Source organism: Triticum urartu, chromosome 1 (genome assembly GCF_003073215.2).
Source record: "Triticum urartu cultivar G1812 chromosome 1, Tu2.1, whole genome shotgun sequence".
In the NCBI taxonomy this organism is placed as follows: domain Eukaryota; kingdom Viridiplantae; phylum Streptophyta; class Magnoliopsida; order Poales; family Poaceae; genus Triticum; species Triticum urartu.
The window spans coordinates 318,103,281-318,122,847 of record NC_053022.1 but is presented as its reverse complement, the minus strand read 5'-3'; the positions used below and the strand labels follow the sequence as shown (position 1 = coordinate 318,122,847).

The 19,567-nt window shown below is 44.8% G+C and overlaps 1 protein-coding gene across 1 annotated transcript; it reads right to left on the bottom strand.

The window, feature by feature from the left end:
* Nucleotides 1-14,031: 14,031 nt before the first annotated feature.
* On the bottom strand, nucleotides 14,032-19,148 carry LOC125509689 (CDPK-related kinase 3). The gene is made up of 11 exons (XM_048674715.1): nucleotides 18,186-19,148; nucleotides 16,555-16,685; nucleotides 16,331-16,372; nucleotides 16,140-16,248; nucleotides 15,979-16,057; nucleotides 15,537-15,833; nucleotides 15,332-15,441; nucleotides 14,868-14,978; nucleotides 14,686-14,748; nucleotides 14,431-14,598; nucleotides 14,032-14,348 (listed from the first exon to the last, which is right to left on the bottom strand). Exons 1-11 carry the CDS (start codon nucleotides 18,825-18,827, stop codon nucleotides 14,208-14,210), a joined length of 1,893 nt encoding a protein of 630 aa, XP_048530672.1. The 5' UTR covers nucleotides 18,828-19,148; the 3' UTR covers nucleotides 14,032-14,207.
* Between the last annotated feature and the right edge of the window lie 419 nt (nucleotides 19,149-19,567).

Genomic DNA, 19,567 nt, shown 5'->3' with positions numbered 1-19,567 from the left:
CTCTTGCTCGCCGCCTTCTCCGCATCACCGGCACCCCCTGACTCTTCGCGGTGGCCTTCGGCTCGCCCTTGGAGGCCTTCGCCGCTGCGGTACGAGTTCACTTTTTAGCCATCGCTCGAGATGGGAGGGGGAAGGGAGGAATATGAAGCTTTTGGGGTTTGGTTCTTCAGGTGCTGGAGCTTTAAGATGAGGAGAGTATGAGCGAGATGAAAGCGTGAAGCATGATTCATTTTTACCATGCCCCTTTTATGGGCTTGTGAAAACATTGAAAGGGTGTATTGTGTGATAGTAATTTCGCGGGTTCCCCATGCGATGTGCATTATGTGCTTGCATGAATGGAGGGGTTTTGCTGATGATGCCGCTAAAAATTTGGAGCACAATCTCTTTATTGATCAGACGTGCCAATAGCAGCAGCCTCGAGCTACACTCACAGGCGATAATGACATCTGAAAAGACCACATGGTTCTCTAGTGTGCGTCGGTGATCTGGGGCTGGTCAAAGTTGTTAGAACACGATCAAATCAGCGATGTTATCCCGACGTAGAAAGATTTCACCACTAAGGTAGCTCTACTCAGGTAGGGTCTTCTGATCCGACGAGTGGATAAATACAACTTGGGAGGCTCGATTGGGGCCCCTCGGGTGCCCAAAGTATGATATTCCATAGGAAGAACTTGATCATCATGGGAGTGGAACACGTGAAGATATTGTTGAACCAGTTTGCAAGGCCGAAGACCAAGGATGAAGGAAAGCAGTCCAGGGTAGTCCTCGGCTTGAAGGCCAGTTCAGGGTTTATTGATGTTGTGCTGGATAAGGGGGTGCTAACCAAGTATAACGGAGCTTCAAAATCACCATTCCCTGCACCTACCAAGAACCCAGCTACCGACAATAAGGGAGATTTTCAAGCCCTTGTATCTTCTTTTTATCGATTTGAATGGTGATTTCTAGTTAAAGTTTAGTTTGTTTTCATTAAATAAAGTGTACCATCTAGTTCCTTTTTTATTAAGGGAATACTTTTATCCAATGAGTAATGGATAGCTTTGATGAGTAGTTTCATTGCATCATCATGAAAATTATATTAGACGTGTGATTAGATGTGTGTTCTAGTGCATTTTCACTAGTTGATGATTATAAATCTTACACATCTCTGATGTTGATCGGGTAGTAAATGTGAACAATTAAATGGGATAGGTTACTCTAATTTCAATTGTTATCTTTAAATTTCAGCAAAGAAATTGATAAATTGGTAACTGGGAACCATTTACTTATGACACCTTAGAAAACATAATAAAGTCTTAAGTCCAGTCAAATTTACTACCCAAAATTGTAGTCATTTTATTTCTATCTTTCCATAATAAGCAAAGAATGGAGAAGTGTGACATTAGCCCAACCGTTGAATTAAATTAAATAGAGAAAGTAACAGCAAGGTGAAACTCTCTAAATAAATTAACCCTCTTCAAAATCCTAATCTGACAACAAGGGATCATGCTTAACTTTCATATCACATGTTAAAATAAACAAGTGTGACATGGGGACATAAGCCTACCCTTGGAAAGAAATAACATGGTGTTACGAAAAAGAAAATAAGGAGAGCCCAATGTAATTGTACGATTGAAAGATGGTTAACCTATTGCCTGAAGTTGTAATACATTTGCTAACTAATCGAGTAGCAGAGGTGTCGAAGCCTTCATGATCATCTCAATAGTAAGAATGTGCTAATACTTGTTGTGATCATGTATTTAATGTGGGTTTCAATTCATGCGATGGACTCATTCATTTACTTTTATGTACACCTCATGACCATGATGGCCTTGTTCTTACAAGATGTGTCATTTACTCGGGGACAAGAAAAACTCTAAGCTTGGGGGAGTTGATGAGTCCAATTTTTGCACTAATTAACACATTTTTTGTTATATAGTGTTAGGATCCTCTAGATTTTACCATGTGCATGCATCCTTTTTGTCTATTTTCACCAGTATTCCTTCAGCGAAAGTATTTGGAGGCATAAGGAAAAAATCCTAATAATATGGAGCTAAAATCATGTTGACTGGGATAACAAAGGCTTACCATAAAAAGCATAAATAGAGGGAAGAAGAAAGAGGCGCAACCGAGGAGACCAGGCCAATCAACGGTGCATGGTATGGCCACACACCATTGTACCGCCAATCATACCACTCACAGCCACCACTGCCTGGTCCAGTATTTTACCCTTGTGTGATTAGATCATGGATAGGCGACCACAGCCACCAGAAATTGTTCAAATACGAAGAACCCTAGCCTCCAGAAGTATTCCCGAGGGGAATTGTTAGAAGGGCTCCACCGCTACATCATCCCATCGAGAGGGTATTATCACTATGCTTCTATGTCATCACCATCTCATCTCCATCTCTTTGTACTACATTAGTCTTCGTGGATCCATTTTTATATTACTTCGGTACTCCATCCATGTTTACAATGATTCATCCCACGACGCTTATGATTTCGTTGTGTGAGTAATATCCCTTATTGCCGGGGATATGGAGGAACCCTGGTATGCTCAGGAATTGAATGTTTATATGTTTGGATGAAGTCGACCATCTAACATATGCCTCTTTTGGATGAAAGGTCATTACTGTTTGTGTGATCGTGGATTTGCGGAGGTTGGTAGTGACAGTTCTTGGGGAACGTAGTAATTTCAAAAAAAATCCTATGCACACACAAGATCATGGTGATGCATAGCAACGAGAGGGGAGAGTATCATCCACGTACCCTCGTAGACCGAAAGCATAAGCGTTAGCACAACCTGGTTGATGTAGTCGTACGTCTTCACGATCCGACCGATCCAAGTACCGAACGTACGGCACCTCCGAGTTCAACACACGTTCAGCTCGATGACGTACCGTGAACTCTGATCCAGCAGAGCTTCACGGGAGAGTTCCATCAGCACGACGGTGTGATGATGATGATGATGTTGCTACCGATGCAGGGCTTCGCCTAAGCACCGCTACGATATGATCGAGGTGGAATATGGTGGAGGGGGGCACCGCACACGGCTAAGAGATCAACGGTCGTGTCTAGAGGTGCCCCCTACCCCCGTATATAAAGGACCAGGGGGGAGGAGGCGGCCGGCCAGGGGAGGGCGCGCCAGGGAGGAGTCCTACTCCCACCGGGAGTAGGACTCCCTTCTTTTCGTAGTTAGAGTAGGAGGGGAAAAGGAAGGGAAGGAGAGAGAGGAAGGAAAGGGGGGCACCACCCCCCCCCCTCCTTGTCCAATTCGGACTAGAGGGGGAGGGGGCGCGCGGCCTGCCCTAGCCGCCCCTCCTCTTCTCCACTAAAGCCCATCTTGGCCCATTAAACTCCCCGGGGGGTTCCGGTAACCCCCTGATACTCCGGTATATGTCCGAAACTCCCCGAAACCATTCCGGTGTCCGAACATAGTCGTCCAATATATCGATTTTTATGTCTCGACCATTTCGAGACTCCTCGTCATGTCCATGATCACATCCAGGACTCCAAACTACCTTCGGTACATAAAAACACAAAAACTCATAATACAATCGTCACTGAAACTTTAAGCATGCGGACCCTACGGGTTCGAGAACTATGTAGACATGACCGAGACATGTCTCCGGTCAATAACCAATAGCGGAACCTGGATGCTCATATTGGCTCCTACATATTCTATGAAGATCTTTATCGGTCAAACCGCATAACAACATATGGTGTTCCCTTTGTCATCGGTATGCTACTTGCCCGAGATTCGATCGTCGGTATCTCAATACCTAGTTCAATCTCGTTACCGGCAAGTCTCTTTACTCATTCTATAATACATCATCCCACAACTAACTCATTAGTTACAATGCTTGCAAGGCTTATAGTGATGTGCATTACTGAGTGGGCCCAGAGATACGTCCCCGACAATCGGAGTGACAAATCCTAATCTCGAAATATGCCAACCCAACAAGTACCTTTGGAGACACCTGTAGAGCACCTTTATAATCACCCAGTTACATTGTGACGTTTGGTAGCACACAAAGTGTTCCTCCGGTAAACGGGAGTTGTATAATCTCATAGTCATAGGAACATGTATAAGTCATGAAAAAAGCAATAGCAAAATACTAAACGATCAAGTGCTAATCTAACGGAATGGGTCAAGTCAATCACATCATTCTCCTAATGATGTGATCCCCATTAATCAAATGACAACTCATGTCTATGGCTAGGAAACATAACCATCTTTGATTAACGAGCTAGTCAAGTAGAGGCATACTAGTGACACTCTCTTTGTCTATGTATTCACACATGTGTCATGTTTCCGGTTAATACAATTCTAGCATGAATAATAAACATTTATCATGATATAACGAAATAAATAATAACTTTATTATTGCCTCTAGGGCATATTTCCTTCAGTCTCCCACTTGCACTAGAGTCAATAATCTAGATTACATAGTAATGATTCTAACACCCATGGAGTCTTGGTGTTGATCATGTTTTGCTCGTGAGAGAGGCTTAGTCAACGGGTCTGCAACATTCAGATCCGTATGTATCTTGCAAAACTCTATGTCTCCTACCTGGACTTGATCTTGGATGGAGTTGAAGCATCTCTTGATGTGCTTGGTTCTCTTGTGAATTCTGGATTCCTTTGCCAAGGCAATTGCACCGGTATTGTCACAAAAGATTTTCATTGGTCCCGATGCACTAGGTATGACACCTAGATCGGATATGAACTCCTTCATCCAGACTCCTCCAGTTGCTGCTTCCGAAGCAGCAATGTACTCCGCTTCACACGTAGATCCCGCCACGACGCTTTGTTTAGAACTGCTCTAACTAACAGCTCCACCGTTTAATATAAACATGTATCCGGTTTGGGATATAGAATCGTCCGGATTAGTGTCAAATCTTGCATCAACGTAACCATTTACGATGAGCTCTTTGTCACCTCCATAAACGAGAAACATATCCTTAGTCCTTTTCAGGTATTTTAGGATGTTCTTGACGGCTGTCCAGTGATCCACTCCTGGATTACTTTGGTACCTCCCTGCTAAACTAATAGCAAGGCACACATCAGGTCTGGTATACAGCATTTCATACATGATAGAGCCTATGGCTAAAGCATAGGGAACATCTTTCATTTTCTCTCTATCTTCTGCAGTGGTCGGGCATTGAGTCTTACTCAATTTCACACCTTGTAACATAGGCAAGAACCCTTTATTTGCTTGATCCATTTTGAACTTCTTCAAAACTTTGTCAAGGTATGTGCTTTGTGAAAGTCCAATTAAGCGTCTTGATCTATCTCTATAGATCTTAATGCCCAATATGTAAGAAGCTTCACCGATGTCCTTCATTGAAAAACTCTTATTCAAGCATCCTTTTATGCTATCCAGAAATTCTATATCATTTCCAATCAATAATATGTCATCCACATATAAGATTAGAAATGCTACAGAGCTCCCACTCACTTTCTTGTAAATACAGACTTCTCCAAAAGTCTGTATAAAACCATATGCTTTGATCACACTATCAAAGCGTTTATTCCAACTCCGAGAGGCTTGCACCAGTCCATAAATGGATCGCTGGAGCTTGCACACTTTGTTAGCACCCTTTGGATCGATAAAACCTTCAGGTTGCATCATATACAACTCTTCTTCCAGAAATCCATTCAGGAATGCAGTCTTCACATCCATTTGCCAAATTTCATAATCATAAAATGTGGCAACTGCTAACATGATTCAGACGGACTTAAGCATCGCTACGGGTGAGAAGGTCTCATCGTAGTCAACTCCTTGAACTTGTCGAAAACATTTTGCAACAAGTCGAGCTTTGTAGACAGTAATATTACCGTCAGCGTCTGTCTTCTTCTTGAAGATCCATTTATTCTCGATGGCTTGTCGATCATTGGGCAAGTCAACCAAAGTCCACACTTTGTTCTCATACATGGATCCCATCTCAGATTTCATGGCCTTAAGCCATTTTGCAGAATCTGGGCTCATCATCGCTTCCTCATAGTTCGTAGGTTCGTCATGGTCTAGTAATATGACCTCCAGAACAGGATTACCGTACCACTCTGGTGCGGATCTCAGTCTGGTTGACCTACGAGGTTCAGTAGTAACTTGATCTGAAGTTTCATGATCATCATCATTAGCTTCCTCACTAATCGGTGTAGGTGTCACAGGAACCGGTTTCTGTGATGAACTACTTTCCAATAAGGGAGCAGGTACAGTTACCTCATCAAGTTCTACTCCCCCCCCCCCACTCACTTCTTTCGAGAGAAACTCCTTCTCTAGAAAGGATCCAAATTTAGCAATAAAAGTCTTGCCTTCAGATCTGTGATAGAAGGTGTACCCAACAGTTTCCTTTGGGTATCCTATGAAGACACATTTCTTCGATTTGGGTTCGAGCTTATTAGGTTGAAGCTTTTTCACATAAGCATCGCAGCCCCAAACTTTAAGAAACGGAAACTTTGGTTTCTTTCCAAACCACAGTTCATAAGGCATCGTCTCAACGGATTTCGATGGTGCCCTATTTAACGTGAATGCATCCGTCTCTAAAGCATAACCCCAAAATGATAGCGGTAAATCAGTAACAGACATCATAGATCGCACCATATCTAGTAAAGTATGATTACGACGTTCGGACACACCATTACGCTATGGTGTTCCGGGTGGCGTGAGTTGTGAAACTATTCCGCATTGTTTCAAATGTAGACCAAACTCATAACTCAAATATTCTCCTCCACGATCAGATCATAGAAACTTTATTTTCTTGTTACGATGATTTTCCACTTCACTCTGAAATTCTTTGAACTTTTCAAATGTTTCAGACTTATGTTTCATTAAGTAGATATACCCATATCTGCTCAAATCACCCGTGAAGGTGAGAAAATAACAATACCCGCCGCGAGCCTCAATATTCATCGGACCACATACATCAGTATGTATGATCTCCAACAAATCTGTTGCTCGCTCCATTGTTCCGGAGAACGGCGTTTTAGTCATCTTGCCCATGAGGCATGGTTCGCAAGTACCAAGTGATTCATAATCAAGTGATTCCAAAAGTCCATCAGTATGGAGTTTCTTCATGCACTTTATACCAATATGACCTAAACGACAGTGCCACAAATAAGTTGCACTATTATTATCAACTTTGCACCTTTTGGCTTCAATATTATGAATATGTGTATCACTACTATCGAGATTTAATATAAAGAGACCACTCTTCAAGGGTGCATGACCATAAAAGATATTACTCATATAAATAGAACAACCATTATTCTCAGATTTAAATGAATAACCATCTCGCATCAAACAAGATCCAGATATAATGTTCATGCTCAACGTTGGCACCAAATAACAATTATTTAGGTCTAAAACTAATCCCGAAGGTAGATGTAGAGGTAGCGTGCCGACTGCGATCACATCGACTTTGGAACCATTTCCCACGCGCATTGTCACCTCATCCTTAGCCAATCTTCGCTTAATCCGTAGCCCCTGTTTCGAGTTGCAAATATTAGCAACAGAACCAGTATCAAATACCCAGGTGCTACTGCGAGCATTAGTAAGGTACACATCAATAACATGTATATCACATATACCTTTGTTCACCTTGCCATCCTTCTTATCCGCCAAATACTTGGGGCAGCTCCGCTTCCAGTGACCAGTATGCTTGCAGTAGAAGCACTCAGTCTCAGGCTTAGGTACAGACTTGGGTTTCTTCTCTTGAGCAGCAACTTGTTTGCTATTCTTCTTGAAGTTCCCCTTCTTCTTCCCTTTGCCCTTTTTCTTGAAACTAGTGGTCTTGTTGACCATCAACACTTGATGCTCCTTCTTGATTTCTACCTCCGCAGCCATTAGCATTGCGAAGAGCTCGGGAATTGTCTTATCCATCCCTTGCATATTATAGTTCATCACGAAGCTCTTGTAGCTTGGTGGCAGTGATTGAAGAATTATGTCAATGACACTATCATCCGGAAGATTAACTCCCAGTTGGATCAAGTGATTGTTATACCCAGACATTCTGAGTATATGTTCACTGATAGAACTATTCTCCTCCATTTTGCAGCTATAGAACTTGTTGGACACTTCATATCTCTCAATCCGGGCATTTGCTTGAAATATTAACTTCAACTCTTGGAACATCCCATATGCTCCATGACGTTCAAAACGTCGTTGAAGTCTCGGTTCTAAGCCGTAAAGCATGGCACACTGAACTATCTAGTAGTCATCAGCTTTGCTCTGCCAGACATTCATAACATCTGGTGTTGCTCCTGTAGCAGGTTTGGCACCTAGCGGTGCTTCCAGGACGTAATTCTTCTGTGCAGCAATGAGGATAATCCTCAAGTTACGGACCCAGTCCGTGTAATTGCTACCATCATCTTCCAACTTTGCTTTCTCAAGGAGCACATTAAAATTCAATGGAACAACAGCACGGGCCATCTATCTACAACAACATAGACATGCAAAATACTATCAGGTACCAAGTTCAGGATAAATTAAAGTTCAGTTAATCAAATTATTTAAAGAACTCCCACTTAGGTAGACATCCCTCTAATCCTTTAAGTGATCATGTGATCCATATCAACTAAACCATGTCCGATCATCACGTGAGATGGAGTAGTTTAAATGGTGAACATCACCATGTTGATCATATCTACTATATGATTCACGCTCGACCTTTCAGTCTCAGTGTTCCGAGGCCATATCTGTATATGCTAGGCTCGTAAAGTTTAACCTGAGTGTTCCGCGTGTGCAACTGTTTTGCACCCGTTGTATTTGAACGTAGGGCTTATCACACCCGATCATCACGTGGTGTCTCAGCACGAAGAACTTTCGCAACGGTGCATACTCAGGGAGAACACTTATACCTTGAAATTTAGTGAGATATCATCTTATAATGCTACCGTCGATCTAAGAAAAATAAGATGCATAAAAGATAAACATCACATGCAATCAATATAAGTGATATGATATGGCCATCATCATCTTGTGCTTGTGATCTCCATCTCCGAAGCACCGTCATGATCACCATCGTCACTGGCGCAACACCTTCATCTCCATCGTAGCATCATTGTCGTCTCGCCAACTATTGCTTCTACGACTATCGCTACCGCTTAGTGATAAAGTAAAGCAATTACAGGGCGATTGCATTGCATACAATAAAGTGACAACCATATGGCTCCTACCAGTTGCCGATAACTCGGTTACAAAACATGATCATCTCATACAATAAAATTTAGCATCATGTCTTGACCATATCACATCACAACATGCCCTGCAAAAACAAGTTAGACGTCCTCTACTTTGTTGTTGCAAGTTTTACGTGGCTGCTACGGGCTGAGCAAGAACCGTTCTTACCTACGCATCAAAACCACAACGATAGTTTGTCAAGTTAGTGTTGTTTTAACCTTCTCAAGGACCGGGCGTGGCCACACTCGGTTCAACTAAAGTTGGAGAAACTGACATCCGTCGGCCACCTGTGTGCAAAGCACGTTGGTAGAACCAGTCTCGCGTAAGCGTACGCGTAATGTCGGTCTGGGCTGCTTCATCCAACAATACCACCGAACCAAAGTGTGACATGTTGGTAAGCAGTATGACTTGTATCGCCCATAACTCACTTGTGTTCTACTCGTGCATATAACATCTACACATAAAACCAGGCTCGGATGCCATTGTTGGGGAACGTAGTAATTTAAAAAAAATCCTATGCGCACACAGGATCATGGTGATGCATAGCAACGAGAGGGGAGAGTATCGTCCACGTACCCTCGTAGACCGAAAGCGGAAGTGTTAGCACAACACGGTTGATGTAGTCGTACGTCTTCATGATCCGACCAATCCAAGTACTGAACGTACGGCACCTCCGAGTTCAGCACACATTCAGCTCGATGACGTCCCGCGAACTCCGATCCAGCAGAGCTTCACGGGAGAGTTCCGTCAGCATGACGGTGATGATGTTGCTACCGACGCAGGGCTTTGCCTAAGCACCGCTACGATATGATCGAGGTGGAATATGGTGGAGGGGGGCACCGCACACGGCTAAGAGATCAAGAGATCAACGGTTGTGTCTAGAGGTGCCCCCTGCCCCCGTATATAAAGGACCAGGGGGGGAGGCGGCCGGCCAGGGGAGGGCGCGCCAGGGAGGAGTCCTACTCCCACCGGGAGTAGGACTCCCTTCTTTTCCTAGTTAGAGTAGGAGGGGGAAAGGAAGGGAAGGAGGGAGAGGAAGGAAAGGGGGGCGCCCCCCCCCCTCCTTGTCCAATTCGGACTAGAGGGGGAGGGGGCGCGGCCTGCCCTAGCCGCCCCTCCTCTTCTCCACTAAAGCCCATCTTGGCCCATTAAACTCCCCGGGGGGTTCCGGTAACCCCCTGGTACTCCGGTATATGTCCGAAACTCTCCGAAACCATTCCGGTGTCCGAACATAGTCGTCCAATATATCGATTTTTATGTCTCGACCATTTTGAGACTCCTCGTCATGTCCATGATCACATCCAGGACTCCGAACTACCTTCGGTACATCAAAACACAAAAACTCATAATACAATCGTTACCGAAACTTTAAGCGTGCGGACCCTACGGGTTCGAGAACTATGTAGACATGACCGAGACATGTCTCCGGTCAATAACCAATAGCGGAACCTGAATGCTCATATTGGCTCCTACATATTCTATGAAGATCTTTATCGGTCAAACCGCATAACAACATACGTTGTTCCCTTTGTCATCGGTATGCTACTTGCCCGAGATTCGATCGTCGGTATCTCAATACCTAGTTCAATCTCGTTACCGGCAAGTCTCTTTACTCGTTCTATAATACATCATCCTGCAACTAACTCATTAGTTACAATGCTTGCAAGGCTTATAGTGATGTGCATTACTGAGTGGGCCCAGAGATACGTCCCCGACAATCGGAGTGACAAATCCTAATCTCGAAATACGCCAACCCAACAAGTACCTTTGGAGACACCTGTAGAGCACCTTTATAATCACCCAGTTACGTTGTGACGTTTGGTAGCACACAAAGTGTTCTTCCGGTAAACGGGATTTGTATAATCTCATAGTCATAGGAACATGTATAAGTCATGAAGAAAGCAATATCAGAATACTAAACGATCAAGTGCTAAGCTAACGGAATGGGTCAAGTCAATCACATCATTCTCCTAATGATGTGATCCCGTTAATCAAATGACAACTCATGTCTATGGCTAGGAAACATAACCATCTTTGATCAACGAGCTAGTCAAGTAGAGGCATACTAGTGACACTCTCTTTGTCTATGTATTCACACATGTATCATGTTTCTGGTTAATACAATTCTAGCATGAATAATAAACATTTATCATGATATAAAGAAATAAATAATAACTTTATTATTGTCTCTAGGGCCTATTTCCTTCAACAGTGCCTATCTCCCTCCTTACCTGATCATTGCAATAGGGGATGAACAGAGACCACATTAGCTGTGTCCACCGGGAAATACTTAATCACCGTTTGGTAACTAGAAGGGGATGAACGGTGGTGGCATATGTGATATGGGGTTGTGGCATGTATGCATGTATTTGTACTTGGCTCCGCCCACTTATACAAACATATAAAGTGGCTTAGGAATCTGAATTTCGAATTGTGCTTAGGCATAGGTCATGTTAGATACATATTAGTGGGGAATCCGGACTCCCTGAGAACACTTTAGCCCTATTGATTCCAACTACCATTGTTTCACGTTTCCCTACTCTTTTATTTTATTCTTGTGTTTTATCACCATGTTCACGACAACCTCGCAATATTTCAAACTTCCACTTCTGCTTTCTTTGGAACGCAACTAACTTGCAGGCACAGTACTATAAACCTCTACAAGAGAAAAACCTCATTTCTTGTGCTCCATGTGGGATCAATACTCTTACTTCGAAAAGGCTACAACCAAACCTTGTATACTTGCAAGCCATCAACCTGCTACAACCTTTTTTTCCGGCGAGCTACGATCATGGATGGAGGGAGCTGCAACCGGTGTCCAAAGGAGATGTGACCATCGACGGCGAAGCTACAACTCTTTTTTCTGGTGAGTTTCACTCCTGCAACGCCATCCCACAGTGTGCCTGGATCCAAGACATTCGTGGCGCCCTCGAGCCAGCTGCCACGGTGGAGTATGTTGATATCTGGAGGCGCCTTCGCCATGTCTTGCTGGGCGCGGAGCCCGACTCCATCCGCTAGCGTTGGACCGATAATGGAGGCTACCCCGCCAAGTCATGCTACCTTGCTCTATTCCATGGATCAGTGCGCGCCCCATATTGGCAGCTGACGTGGAAAAACTGGCCTCATGTGGGTGCCAAGACCTTCTTGCTAGTTGCGTCTTCTCCTGCTCAGTCTGGCACGATGTTCTTCACTGGTGCCGTCTCACCACGCAGCCACCCGATGGTACGAGCGAGTTCTTCGAGTGGTGGTCATCCGCCATCAGTGCATCCATGGCTAGGCATCGCAGGGGCATTGGTTCTCTCATTGCGCTCACCGCTTGGATGACCTGAAAGCACCGCAACGCATGCATCTTCGATGGTGTGACACCTTCTCATGCCCACCTGCTGACACCATCCAGGAGGAGGCTTGGACCTGGGCCAGAGCAGGTGCTACAGGACTTAGTATCATCATCCCTGTAACCTAACCACTTGTAATCGGGGTTGAGCAACCCCTCTTCAACTGCTCAACAGCATCCTTGCGAGCGCCGTCTAGTGCATGCTTGACGAGGCTTGCAACCCTGTGCTTTCTCCCCTCTATCAATGAAATGATACATATCATGCGTATTCGCGAAAAAAGAGATACGACCGATGTTCATGGGGGAGCTACAAATCGGTGCCTAGGGGAGCTGCGACCATGGATGGCGAAGCTACAACCCTTTCCCTGGCGAGCTGCAACCGATGTCCATGAGAGCTATGACCGTGCTGCGACGTTGGTCGCGCGTGTGGTGGAATCGGCTACATGATGTGCTAGAATCTACCGATGAAAATGCTACGACTGTAGAGACTGCGTGTTGGAACCGGCCGCCGGAGTTGCAATCAAAGCAGCAAAATGCTACAATCGGCCACGTTTTATGCTGGGATTCGAGAGAGGGGGGTGCGAGCCGCAACATCGTCGCCGCCGATGTTGCAACCAGGGGCGACAAGCATGCTGCGTTTAGCGGCAATGAAGCTGCAACCGGGAGGGGGAGGGGTGATGTTGTGGCGACGATCTTGTGACCGCCGGGGCGGCTTCGATAGCTACAACTAGGAGCGATGCTACGAGCAGAAGACGGGGCGTGGCGAGAACAATTGATGGTTCTCGCCGAAGCTCGCCGACCAACTCTTTTTCCGCATGCGCGTATGGTGGGGAGTTGAGAGAAGGTGAGAGGGAGGAAATTTTTCGCTGCGTGAAGCACGTGGTGGAAGGAGAAGACGACAGGGGAGGGCAAACAGGTCTGATATTTTTGAAGCACAGTGATCTTTGCGGAAGTATACGAAAATCTGAAAGCTTTATGGCTCGTAAATACCAACGGATGGCTCGTCATCACATGTTTTCGCATCCATGCTGAACTCTGATTGCCCGTCGATCTCAGCCACGTCTCTCCGCACCCAAAGATCAACATAACTTAAATTGCTAATCCCAGTGGCTAGACTGTCTCTTCAAAGTGCCTTTTCGTACTTGAAGCCCTTTCTTAATCGTCCTGACCACCATAAAAGTGCCGCCGTACGATTGTCCGGAAAAGGCGAAACATAGCACCCCGTCGATGGGGCCTGCTGCTTCCTATGCAATGTTGGATGGAATAGCATCTGCTAAGAACGTTCCAAACCACGACGTCTTTTAACGCCCTCACCAGATATTTGGCCCTTTCCAACTGCCGCACATTCAGGAGCAGCAGCACCCTGTACTTCTGCTTCTGTTTCTGCTTCTCTGAGAAGCAGGAGGGAGCAGCAAGACATCAAGCACCTGGATAAACACAAACACTGGGGTGGCAAGTTGAACGGTGCATGATGAGCAAACTGTACAGCGCCCATGTATAAGCCAGATTAAGAATGATGTAACAGCACCAAGATGTAAAAAAACAGGTAAAAACATATCTTTGCTTCTAAAACTCCATTATGAACTCCCACTTTCTGTTTCTTTCTCCTTTTTTCTCTACAAACGCTAAACCGCCAAAAACACAGATAAAACACCAACATCCATCAAACTCCCCATGAATCAAAGAAATCTAAGCAGCTGAGGCGAAACAGGTCAGTGATGGCGCCTCGCGTTGCTGCTCCGCATAGTCAATCCATGCAAAAATTTGGTGAAGCCTATAAAGCTAAGCTTCCCATCGGATGGCCTAATCCAGTCGCGGACGATAGAATACGCCGCAGAAGAAAGATTCATCTCCTGTATGGGGAAAGGAGGCCAATTGGTTAGTGACACGCACAAGATGAAAGATTCATGTCATTCTCAAGGTTCAACTGCATACCTGAGCTAGCTCCTCAATTGTGATAACACGGTTGCCTTCCTGCTCAAAGCACTCAAATGCGGTGCTCGCTATTTCGTCCCACATAGACGAAGCTTCAAGTTGGTAAGGGCTGATTGTCGCCGCACGGAACTCCTCAAAGTCCATTCTCCTATATGCAAGCGGCTCCAACTGAAAATGAATATACATGCAAGTTCAAATAATGAATGATATACACCATGTGTGCAAATGAAGGTATAATGAGTGCGCATTTCATACCGCACTTAAGATATCAAGAGTTCTAGATTCTTTCATAGCGTCAGTGGAGTTTTGTAGCAGAGCCTGCATAAATTAAAGGTGGAAAAGAAGAGAAATATCAAGTTCAGTATCCTGGATATGGAAATTACTTCAATTAATCCTAGTGCATGCTCTAAGAGACTTGACAACACAAGAGTACTTACCATCCTGAAGTTCTCAATACATATTCGACCATCTTGACTACTTGGTTGTAATAAGTTGTACTGTGCTCTGGCGTAGATAAGTTCATCTTCTGTTATTGCTCTAGACAGAGCCTGTCAAATAAAAGACGGAAATATTATGGCAGTGAATTGCTCAACATGTTTAAGCAAGACAAAATGAAATAAAATCAGTACATGCAATGAAACCAATTTTCACACCTCCCTACAACAGTCCAATAACATAGCTGGCTATTTATGCAAGATATTAAAGGTGGTATCAATTTAGATGGATGATGTGCACATAATGCTCACGTTTGTAGAATGCAAGATATTAAAGGTGACATTGATTTGGATGTACGATGTGTACATACTACTCACGTGTGTCGAATGCAGTTTGGAAAAATCAGTATCAAAGGAAGTATAGTTCGAAAGTTACATACTTGAAGGAACTAGGTAAAGAGTAAAACCTTTAATGCTGCCCGTTTGAAAGGCGTGGAACGAAGATGCCCCTTAACCAGCTTAAAAACTAATATATCCAGAGGGACTGGGCAGCACTCATCTCGCAACCAGGGGTGAGCTGCAATACACACACAATACATAGGTAAATCGCCAATATCCTATGGAAACTTTAAAAGAAAGCATAAAGTAAGAATCATCATTGGCACAACTTACAGAGTGCCTGCGCAGCAGTCATTCTTTTTCTGTAATCCTTGTTAAGAAGTCTTTTGACAAAGTCTTTGGCTTCAGGAGATATTGATGCCCATGGTGAATCGTCAAAATTAGGATCAGCTCTCAGCACAGAGCGGAAAATTCCTGATTCAGTGCGTGCCCAGAATGGTCTGCTACCACACAGCAAGATATAAGTGATAACACCTACGCTCCACATGTCTGCTTCTGTGCTATATGACCTATGTAGGACTTCTGGAGCAACATAGTATGCACTACCAACAATGTCATTCAGCCTTTCATCTGCAAAAACAAAATGTATTAGGCTTTGGTACACAATAACAAGACATTCAAGTCTTTTATTCATGTCTAGATTGATCTTAAATTCAAAAACCAAAGAACGTAGATAGAACGTGCTATGGGTATAATCCTCATGTGGAGGTACTACCTGGCCTTATAAAATCAGAGAGGCCAAAATCGATGAGCTTCATAGGAGAATGTTCATCTCTAGTACTGAATAGGAAATTCTGTTCAAAATCAAGCATGGAGTCATAAAAAATAAATGGTTGTATTATCAGCACAGAAGAGATCAACAAAGACTCCACATACCTCTGGCTTAAGATCACGATGAACAACACCCTGAAGATGGCAGAAAGCAACTACACTTAATATCTGTTTGATGATAACTTTAGCATCATCCTCAGTGTACCTCCCACCTCTGGAAAAATAGGAAATTAGTAATAGTAAGAGCTATGTTTGTTTTTGGTACTAAGAAATGTTTCTCAAGGAAAATGTTATACCTGGACAAAATTCTGTCCAACAACTCCCCACCTTCACACAACCTAACCAATACCAGGTGCACAAAACATCAATAATCATGTAATTTTGCATAGAACTCAAGAAATAAGACAATCCATTTAGCAGATAGAAAGTCCTTTATCTACAATGAGATGTTGCAGGTTCTGATAACAACATTGTACGGATGCAAAGTCAACAATATGTGAGGGGAAGAAAGCAAACATACTCCATGATGATGTAGACGTTAAGGGCATCCTCACATGCATCATAAAACTTCACAAGATTTGAATGCCCAGATAAAGCCTTCAGAATTTTCACCTCTCTACGCACATCCTCAATAGATATTGCTGTCGTCATCTGCTAGAGAAGAACAAAAGGTTGAGATTACTTTGTAAAGAATAAAATGCGAAACTGGTAGTCAAACAGCCAAAGAAAGTTGTCCATAACCTAACGATCTAGACAAGCAAACTTGGCGCTAACTGAGATATCTTCATATTGAACTGTTAAGCTTAATGAAGATTGCCTGGGCATTAATTAGCTTCTAGCAACAAAAGATCAAGCTGTCAAGAGAATGATGACCATACATTATATGATTACAGGGAACATGTTTGTATTAGATGCAAATGAAAGAGCGATATGTGATGACAGGGAGCGCAGTTATATCAGATGCGAATAAAAGAACGACAATATGAAAGTGAGAGATGCATTAAACTTGATAGATACGTCAAGGGTTCAAATAGTTGATGTAAGTTGGCTTCGACAAACGAGGACACTATAGCAAGCCAAAAAAAGTCAGTAATCAATACAAGTAATAACGGTCGGAAAAGAAAACGGCATTTACGTGCATGAGAAACATCAATGCCGGCATGCACATGTACGTGTACGTAGAGTTCAGTTAGCTGTATTGCATACTAGTTTTATCAACAGATCCTAGCTAACACCAGGAAAGAAATAATATGAAACTAAACATTGTCTTAATTTTCTTGAACAAAAAATATCGAATACTATTAGTCCCTGCAAGGGCAATACAAGTACTCAACTCATCACAATATCAACATAATCTCAAATTCAGCACCCTAATAATGTAAAAGATATGTATACCTGCTTACATGCTAGATGTCAAGAAAAACATCAAGGACTTGGAAAACTTAAAAAAAATACTGTCTAAATCAATACTATTGCTCCCTGGAAGAGCAATATAAGTAGGAAGGTTGATCACATACAGTTGGGTGCCTCCCATGCCTTACTGTTATCTATTCTTCTAGCTCTGATCATACTAACAAAGTGCCACAATGTGGATTTGATAACTACTGAACTCTTGATAGTAACATGTAGTTATGCACTATATCCACACTACTCCAGCTAAAATTCTGCCAGTATTTGACAAGCTATCAGGGGATCTCATAGAGAAATTGGTCACTTCTAATCCTGTAACCAAACACTGCATAAGATAATCCCCTGCCTGTTTCTTACAAAAAATAAAAAAGAACAACAAAACAAGAACAGGAGTCAGATGGATAAACAGTGAGATCAAAATAGAAGACAAAAATTCAGTGCAGCATCACTGCAACGGCATTTCCATAATGTACTTCTTACTTTCAAGGAAATGCCAATACCCTGTTCATTATGCAAGGCAGACAAAGAAAACGAATGATTAACTTATGATTGCAATGTCTGTGCTAGTGGCATTGCCGAGTTGCTGAATTCTTGCAAAAGCAACAAACAATTCATTGTAGAACAAGTGAACAACTGAAAGGATCACACGGCATCTTAATACCAAGCAAGATCTAAGTTGGTAGAAACTGAGACAATTACGCATTTAGGAGAGAGGAGTGCGAGATCAAGAACGGGTTCGACCTTGGCTTTGGAGATGACCTTGACAGCTAGGACTTGACCTCTCATGTCCCCCTTGCGGGCACGCGCGAGACAGGTGTGGCCGAAGTGGCCGCGACCCACCTCCTTTCCCAGTTCGTACTTGACCGCGAAGTGGCGGTCGTAGCCGAAGCTCTTGTCGAGCTCCTCCTCTCCTCCGCCGCCGCCGGCCCCTTGTTCGGGGATCGGGGCCTCCTGCGGCGGCTTAGCGGGCGGCGCCTGCGCAGAGGTAGCAGCCGGGGAGCGGTGGCCGAGGCGGCGCGCCAGCGACGCCTTGATGTGCTTGGCCGGAGACGGCGGAGGGAACGGACGGCGGAAGAAGCGCCTGGGCGTGGACGCGGAGGTCGCCGGGGACGGCGCGATGCCGTCGGGGAGCGGGCTGGCGGCCCAGGGGCTCCCTGCGGCCGCCGCCGAAGTCCTGGCCGGCGTCACCCCCGCCCTGCTGCGCGGCGTCCCCGCCGGCGACGGCCTGCCGCTCCGCCTCCCTCCCGTGGCCCTCTCGCCGGCGGGCTCCTCCTGGACGGCAGCCGCGGCAGACGCCGAGACGGAGATGGTGGTCGTGCCTCCGCCACCCTCGCCCCCATCCCGGCCGTCCGCGTGTATGTTCTTGGCGTAGCACTGCCCCATGGCTCCCCCGGCGCCGATCACCGGAGGCGCGACGGCGAACACGGAAACGGCAGGAATGCGGCGGGGTTTGGGGCGGGTCGAAGGGGAGCGGGGGGCGGAGGGGTTGGGATTTATAGGACGGGGGCGGGGATGGAGTATGAGAGGAGCGAACCAAAGTATTAATGCGGGGAGAAGAGATGAGACAAGAAATGGTAATGCGCGTGATGAATTGCTGGCTGGCTGAGCAGGAGTGGTAACGTACGCGCCTGCCCTGCTGGCTGGCCGCGGGCGCGGCGGTGGACGGAGGAGGAGACGCGACGCGAGGGGGGGAGGGGAGGGGCGGAGAGGAGGACTGACTGAGGAGGCAGTCCAGTCGGGACTGAGCGGATGGTTCCTCTGACAAGCGGGTCCGTAGGCGTGCAAGGGCCCAGACCCGCAAGGCAGCCGTACGTTTTGTTGGTTGCTCCTGTTTCCCTTTTTCTCGTACGTATTTCCAGGGTTTTTTATTTTTTATTTATGATAATACGTTTCTCATTAATACCGTATAATATAAGGACCGTAATAGCTGGCCAACGTTCGCTGGGAGGGGTCAGCATTTACGAGCCTTTTAGCTAGCAAGTTTAGTTGTATAGGATGGACAATTTTTTCAAAAACACATGGCAATTCCTTGGAAGAAAGAGATTTTGCAACAAAAAGGACAGAAATTGTGTCATCTCCTTCTGGACTTGACAAATTTGGCCTCTGAAACGCTCGTAGACGCT

Excerpts from the sequence above, each read along its gene's own strand:
- LOC125509689 (XM_048674715.1), bottom strand. The coding sequence starts at position 18,827 with ATGGGGCAGTGCTACGCCAAGAACATACACGCGGACGGCCGGGATGGG. Across the intron at positions 16,249-16,330 it reads TTGGACAGAATTTTGTCCAG|AGGTGGGAGGTACACTGAGG; the intron begins GTATAACATTTT and ends CTATTTTTCCAG. Across the intron at positions 14,749-14,867 it reads GTATTGAGAACTTCAGGATG|GCTCTGCTACAAAACTCCAC; the intron begins GTAAGTACTCTT and ends TAATTTATGCAG.